The 8,258-nt window shown below is 40.6% G+C and overlaps 1 protein-coding gene across 1 annotated transcript; it reads right to left on the bottom strand.

Moving 5' to 3' along the window:
- Positions 1 to 4,929: 4,929 nt before the first annotated feature.
- On the bottom strand, positions 4,930 to 7,653 carry LOC114150115 (growth arrest-specific protein 1-like). Its single transcript, XM_028026335.1, has one exon. It carries the CDS (start codon positions 7,128 to 7,130, stop codon positions 6,345 to 6,347), a length of 786 nt encoding a protein of 261 aa, XP_027882136.1. The 5' UTR covers positions 7,131 to 7,653; the 3' UTR covers positions 4,930 to 6,344.
- Between the last annotated feature and the right edge of the window lie 605 nt (positions 7,654 to 8,258).

Genomic DNA, 8,258 nt, shown 5'->3' with positions numbered 1-8,258 from the left:
AATTTCCCTCCAAGTTACACGATTTATGTGTTTCTGATGGCTTTTCATGGTGAGGAAATAACTCACAGGAGATGTTTAACCTGTAGCATCAATTGTCTTTAATTCTCCATCTGCATTTTCACACAGTGAGCACAGAGGTGAGGGGTCAGTCGCTGTCGGAAAAACCTTTTTTTATGTTGCTTTTCAAACATAATCATGAAACCATTAATCTGTAATCTGAAACTATTACAGTAGCAGCAGTCTGATATAATGAACGGCTGCCACATTCACTTTCCTGTCACTTTTGAGTTTTGATTATTTTTGGTTGATTTTTTTTATTTTTTTTATTTTGTCATTTGTCAGAAATACTGAATATATCACCAGATATCCTCTCGTCGTCATTGACCGTGGAGGGCAAGCAGAGACAAAGTCTGGCAGTAGCGAGAGGCCAGTATGTAGATGTATGCAGTCCTGCAAACGTGGCATTTGTTCAGAAATAATAACTATACAAAATTCAATTTACTTTGGTCTTAGAGATTTTTAAAAAGCTCATTACTTCACAAGCAGTCTTACGAAGACCAAGGAACACAACTGATGGGTTCAAGATGGAGAAATTTAAATCAGTGTTATAAAACAAGATCTAAGGCTTTCAGCAGGAACAATGAAGTTGGATGGAAGAAAACCTCTTATATGCTGCAATGGACTTGAGACTGGACTTCTCCAAAAGAGAATATGCTCAGAGCTACAGTAACATGGAATAGATCAAAACACATTCATGTGTTAAAAAGACCCAGACTCAAATACAATTGAAAATACAGTAGTCTACGGATATGGTAAGTTGGTACGCAATTAACCCAAAGTAGGTTTTACAAAATATTGCCTTGGGCGTCTCAATAAATGAAACTAAACAGATTAGATTTTTTGTGGAAAAGGGAAAAACAATCCATTGCTTTTGTCCCATTTCATCGTTATGTAAGGCTTTGTGCTGGTGTATGATTTATTCCAAGGTAACGGTGGGTCACAAGACGCTGTGTCCTTGCTCAAAGCGTTTTGTAGCGTAGTAAAGCGTTTTGACAAAACGCTTTATACAAAAAGCGCTTCACAGCGTCCTGTGTGGTATAAAGCGTTTTGGAGGCAATTTACTATTTATTATACATTGATATGGATTGGATTGTTCTTCCTTTTTTCACAAAAAATCTAATCTGTTTAGTTTCATTTATTGAGACGCCCAAGGTAGCATTTCGTAAAACCTAATTTGGGTTAATTGCGTAACCAACTTACCATATCCGTAGACTGAAATTTTTCACAACAGCTCAAGCTCAGACTGGACAGAGAGCATCTGTGCTTTGCTGTTGTAACATGACAAAGCCATAAAGAAAGTCCGACGGGTGAATACTTCTGCATGAAACTGAACTTCATGTCTTCCCAGCACATCATCTGGTGTTATCACTTAGGTAGAGAAGGCAACAATCCCAAAAACATGTGTGGATGTTGTGGTGAGATGTGAGGGGTGAATACATACTTAAATAACCACTACAGGGAGGGGAGGGGAGGGGAGGGGAGCTGAGGGGGCTTGCATACGGCCTCTGACCTTTAGGATGTCAGTATAATGGAGTAAAAGTTGAGCTTTAAGGAGATCCCATTCACGCTGCGCAGCAACCCAACCTGAAGCCATTATCTTAGTCTAAGAAAGTTTTGTTCTTTGTCCAGGCCGCAACAGAGGAGCCTCGCAAAATAATGAACCTTCTGTCCCTTTAATAGACTGCTTACTTCTCTTTTTACTAATATTTACATTGACTAAAAGCTCAATAGGAAGTAAAAAAAAAAAGAATCTAAGAATCCAGAATAGATCAGAAGAAGGGGGGGTTATGTTTTAGTTTAATTGTTCTCCATAAAATAGGAGATAAATTTTCTACATGACCAACATTCATTTCAGAGACTTAATGTCACGTACAAGTGCTTAAATCTAATAAATATGCAACAGTTTGTTTTTAAAGTTGCCGAGAACGTTAAATATTGATAAAGTTAACATTCAGATTAAACATAGTGCATTGCACACCATTGAAAACAGTAAAGGAATTTGTAACTACAAAAACAAAATGAGATAAACTAAACGTTTATCTTATCCCTTGTCCCAAAATTATTGCAATTCTTGCGGGGGGAAAAAAACTTCTTTTATTTTTTCAAAATAAGACTTATTTACTGGTCTTATTCTTATTTTGAGAAAGCAAATTGGTCTGGGACATTTCCCCCTTAGAGAGTGCGAGTGTGATCCCCTGCACTCAGAAGTGCCTGGGCACAGCTGGAGTCGCCCCTTTCTTCCTCCCCAGGTCTCCGACAGCGTGTTTTATCGGACTGCCACGGCAGATTACTCCGCACAGCCGCCCGAGCACCGTGGAAACGAAGCTATGCGCCCTGTCAGCTCTGTTTTGTGCTCCCTCTCTCACTCGTTACGCACTCGGTCTTCAATTGGACAGCGGGAGGCGAACAGAGGAGGACAACCTCTGTCCAGCATAGCCGCCAAAAGCCACCTGATTGGCTGGCTGGATATCCTTTCGCTGAATCATCATTCAACAGGGCTTAAACCCCCTCCAACATCCAACCCTTCCCCCCCCATCACTACGTTTCCTTCATAAATCAGCCCCTTCCTCCACCTTTCCCACCTCTATAAAACATGACCCCCACCTCCAACCCCTCTCAGCCTCAATACCCCTCTACTCCACCACCCCACCAACCTGTAATTACTGTGGGCCACTGTTTTGTTTTTTTCAGCTCACTTTGCTTTAGGTCAATTTGGTCATTTGTTTTCTTTTCATTAAATGCGAGGGCTTATAAATGGGCTAAAGCTTTTTAAGCAAAACCATATGTGTAGATTTTAAAGACAAAGTCAGCTGGCATTAGCTCATGTAATGCAGTAACCAAATAGTTTATCCTCTTGTCACGACTAAGAGGAGTTTTCTGTGCAACAAACTTAGTTGTTTATTTTATTTTGATTTGTATTAAATTAGAAACTACTTGATCTATGTATATTGGGCTACTATTTGAGATTTTGACAGATTAATAGACAGAAAAGCCTTGCGTTGGTGTTATGATTGTGAATATTATACATCACATTTAATGTGCATAACTCAAACATAATAAAGTCAAATCACTTGATGACGGAAATTTTTTTAAGGCTCTTTGTGCTAAGTATTTTCAAGCAGGGACTTGTCAACAAAACCTACAGTAATAAACTTTTGCAAACAGTTTTGCTTAATTTTTTTTATATGAAAATGTGTACATTTTAAGCACAAGAAATGTTTATGCCTGCATTACATAAGAAAAAAAAATCCACTGCTTGAGTGCTGCAACACTCCCACAGAACATATGTACACCACCACTATGAAATCATGACTCAAATATCACAGTAATCACCCCATATTTACATAATCATCTACTTCTACATAGCAGTATGGGATGCTTTGCTCACCTCGACATGCTGGATGCTTGAAACTAGAAGTGAAACTGACGGTGTGACCTGTTCTTTGATTAGAATTCTGTTGGGTGAGAATTTATCCTCATTCTGAAAACAATATATAGAGTGAGCAAAAGTTAATGTGGAAAAAAATAATAATTATCCAAATAAATTACACGTATTAATGTCCAGATTAGAACAAAACCTGTTGGGGTTTTTTCCGCAGGAAAACACCAAGAAATTGTGACGCAGCACGCAGTCCTTACAAAAATTGAAGCCCACAACAGCTTATGATGTTTTAAGTCACATTGTACAACAAAGTAGGCATACTATTTCATCACTTATGTCTTAAACTGAGGAAGACCTCTAAGTATTATTCCGCTAAACTAACTGTTAACCAAAACAAACGAGAAGCTGTGCATGGAGCATCAGCAGATCTGAACTCTCTTCTCTTCTGCTCTCCTCCTCCGTCTTCTATTGGGACAGCTGTCTTCTCTCTTCCCCCTCTCCATGTGAAGGGTGACAGAGGAACAGGGTGAATGAAGTGCCCCGACATTGTGCTGCTGCCCCATTGTGTGTTTTGCATCTGCATAAAAGAGGTGCCACTCGACTTTTCGTCCGACCAATGGGTCGAAGAAAAGATCCCCCCACCCCCTAGCAAAGGAGAATAGTTGCCACCGATGGTTTTAAGACCTATTATCACAAGTGAAGGAGGGGGCAAAGTTTTTCTCTCTCTTTTTTTTTTTTTAGAAATCTCAGAGAGCTGGCTCCACATGAACCACAGGCATGCCTGTTGGAGACGTCTGAAAAGTCTGCAAAACTATAATCTAAAAAGCTGTAAATGTGTTCAAGCAACAATGTTCCATATTTCCGAGAAAACTTAAATTAATAACGGAAAATAGGCTTGGAAAATAAATAAAACACACTTGTTTCTTTCTTCACTGACAATAATGTCATGTAGCTCCAGTAAATTCTGGTTATTTTGGGCCTTTTAGAATCTCTGTAGTTTTGGTCAATCTTCATTGTAAATTGAATTTTGATACAATTTTCAAGATTGGACCAGTCTTGTACATTGATCTTGTTTTTTTAAATCAGTTAAAAAATTATGATAAATGTTTCTGTTCTTCTGATCTTTTGCACAGGAAAACATGACTTGAAACTCCAGTAAACAATATTTATCAGTAGGAGGTGTTACTTATTTTTGCTGTTTCATCTTACTGCAGTTTTAGTCATTTCATAGAACTTATTTGGAACTCGCTGATATCAAATGATTTAAAATGACTGTAAAAAGTCTACTGTAGTGAAATAGAACACCAAAATAGATCCACCAGCAGGGGGTGCTGCTTTGTTTTTGTTTGGTCTCGTTTGCCATGGGGACATTTTGCCCCCACTTTGACAAAATGCCACTCAGAAATGTTATTAAAAATGATCACACAGCTCCAGTAAAGAACAAAAATATTTCCTTCCCATAAAAAATAACTTGTGTGAGGCAGAAATTACATTTATAAATCACTTTATTCAGTATAGTTTTACATTCATGGGTCTGTGTTCTTAACAGGTACATAAAATCCCTCATCAAATTACAAGAATATATTTTTTGTCCACGCTTTGTGCATTTGAAGTCTTAAAACAAACAGGCAGTGAAGACAAAACTAGCCAACCGAGCGACTTCTCTTTTTATTTTTTGGCTCCAAATCCCCCAGCAGTGTGATTTATCCTTTCTTTGGTCTGTTTGAACATGCATTCGTCTGGAATTAACACTTCTGTCTTCTACAAACATCCATGTTTACAGAGACAAGTGCATCATTCTAAGAGCTTCCTACAGCAGATGTCAGAATCTGCCCTGGGGTTGAAACTCATGTAACTTTGGTTTCTCTCAAAGGGAAGCGACGGCTTACTCTGGAACTTCAGGCACGTAGAGACAACACAAACTTTCTTCATCTGTGAAACACACACGGCTGTACAAAGGTGGTTCTCACCTTGCCATACAGTGCAACTCGTTCATATATATATATAAAAAACTCTTATAAAACCTTTTTTTTTTAATGATATTGTGTCGTTTCAACAAAATATACACTGATGTAAAGTGTGCAGTTTAACACGCGGGCATAAAAAATGCTCTTAAGTCTAATTTTCAGATGATATTTCAGAGAAAGCCCAAGGTACAAGCAAACGTTTTGACCGCTTAGGGCCCTCTGCTGGCCTGGAGGTCCTAAGAGAATTGGACTTTACTCTGAAAAGTAAAATGAAAACGCCACAGGTTGTACAAAATGTACAACAAGATATCACTTTTATTTAAAGCAGAAAAAGCAATTATTATTTCAGCCGCTGCAAAAATAATTTAGCATCCTGATTATTACACATTTAACTGTTTCACCTGTGGCATTTCTTTATTACTATTTTCAATCTTACAATTAGATTTAGTCAAAAGTATAGAATAAACTGCTGCTGACTTTAGTAGTATTTAGGTAAATGCTCTTATTGCACAGAATATGATGAATACGACCTTTATCACCCTTTGTAAAGTAACACTCGGAGTATGCTAAATTGAAATTGCTACTAACTTTGGTGCTAACTACTGTTAGCAACTCAAAACCACGAATTTTATCGACTTTTAAAATCTGATTCAATTGCATGAACAACATTTCTGCATTCCAAATGATAACCTTTGTAGCTTAAAAGTACCGTTAACTGGATCATATTTAATGCAAGATTCTTTTTTTTTTCTGCCTGTGTTTGAACTGGACTTGCATTTCGGTGACCTTTACCCCTTTAACGATAAACTCTGCCTTCCTCCCTACCTCTCTAGGGTATGTGGGGTTAGCTGCACTGGGGATCCCAAAAGAAGTTCCGCTCAGGGCCCCCATATTCCTTGGACTGGCCATGGTCTAATGTCATTTTACCACATAATTTAAAAAAAGAAAAACTGTAACAGATAACAGTCCTTCCAGATGAATCCTGCGACAGCCACCATGAAGGTCAAAGTTTTCAGATGTGTTTGATAAGTTGGAGAGCTGCCGGAGTTCTCCACATAATAATCCTGGTAAATATCATCTTCCTCCGTGTCCTCCTCAGAGTCCCCGAATCCGCTGCCCGCGAACCTGTCGCCGGACTCCGAGCACAGAGTCTTCATCCTCTCCTTGATGTACTCGCAGATGTTCCTGTCGGTGCCGTCGCAGACGCAGGCGTCGAGCTGCTGCGCCCTCGGCATGGAGCGCATTTTGGCGATCATTTTGCGGCAGCTCTCCGAGCACCTCTGGCCCCCGAAAAGCTTCCGGCAGTGGAGCAGGTAATCCGCCATCGCCGAGCTGCACGCCGGGTCCGCCTCGCACTGCAGCCGTGCCTCGGTGCAGCCCATGGCGCTGGTCCGCGGCATGCACGGGTCGATGGCTCGCTGGGTGCTCCGGCACACCGGGTCCGCGGCGCAGTCGCAGTCCTCCAGATCCGGGCCGTGCCGGGTCAGGTTGAGCTGGATGAGAGATGAGATGCAGTGGCTGGGACACTTCCTGCGCACGCCGCTGATAACGGACGCGCAGGCGTGGAGGTACTGGCCGTACGCGTAACGGCACTCGGCTTCTCCCTGACATCCGAGGATGGCTTTCCAGCACACGGGGCGATGGTTATGGTTCGGAGATCCGCCACAGGTACCGATGGCTATGATCAACTCGCAGCATATCAGAAGTAGAACCCGCTCCATTAATGACGGCAACAGCTGGATTTCGCCCAAGCATGTAAACCTAACTGCATAAGAACGTCTCCATCGTAAAGTCTACCCAGAATAAGGCGGATCGCTTCTCATCCCGTCACAGCCGGTGGCTTAACGGCAGCGAGGCGCCGCAATAAAGTGCAAAGCTGCACAGTTAGAACCATATTTCAGGTTGGGAAGCTTTCAAAGTTGAAGCATATTCTTAGTTTCGGTTCAGTAATTTAAAACAAAGGAGGGGAGTCCCGTTTTCGGGAATACACTGGGGACGAAAAAATAATAATAATTGTCCAGGTCTAGCTCAGCAAGACGATTCCGGAACACTTATCTCGAGTTTTGCTTTCCAAAGACGGTCCGCTGACCCACAGTAGCTCCAGCCTCCAAGTCTCTAATGAGGGAGTTGCAGCTACAGCATTGACTTCGTTTAGGAACAACCGCGGCTGATTGGTCCGCTGCGAGTCAATCGTCACCTATTGTGGTCTGTGACGCAAGTTACTCACACTGACTTGCTCCTGAAACGATGCGGAGTTAGTTAGTTAGTTAGTTGTCTTTAGCCTTACTGAGTCAAATTTGAATTGATAGGAACAACAACAATTATTTCTATCCAATGTGAAAGATGTTGCAGAGTCAGAGGTGGACTATGGTAAGTTGGTGACACAGCAATGTAATATACGGAAGAGGCAAGGCGACTTTATTTATTTAGCACCTTTCAGCCAGAGACAATTCAAAGTGATTGTACAAAGAAGTTAAAAACAACATACAAGAAAAAACACGTCAAACAGATTAAAATGAAAAAGCTTAAAAAATAAGAATAAGTATTTTCTTATTTTTCATTTGTCAATGAAAAATGACCAATTTTAAGAGTAGGCAAGAGCAAACGGAAATGTTTTTTTTGTTGCTTTTTTTTAAGGGGTAGTCACAAAGATGTTATGATAAGGGTCCCGAGGTTACAACCTTGAGGAACTCCCTACGTGATATTTGGCTGTACATGTCTATTTAGCACAGTGTCAAACAATTTCATCTATTTTTTTACAATTTATCAGTCAGGATGTGAATAATCAACAAAGTGGACACAGGTGGTGGGACATGGAGCTTGAGCTGTTTTACAGACAGACGGATGGA

Source organism: Xiphophorus couchianus, chromosome 8 (assembly GCF_001444195.1).
Source record: "Xiphophorus couchianus chromosome 8, X_couchianus-1.0, whole genome shotgun sequence".
Taxonomy (NCBI): Eukaryota; Metazoa; Chordata; class Actinopteri; order Cyprinodontiformes; family Poeciliidae; genus Xiphophorus; species Xiphophorus couchianus.
Note: the sequence above shows the minus strand (reverse complement) of the source record. Positions and strands in the feature narration are given on the sequence as shown.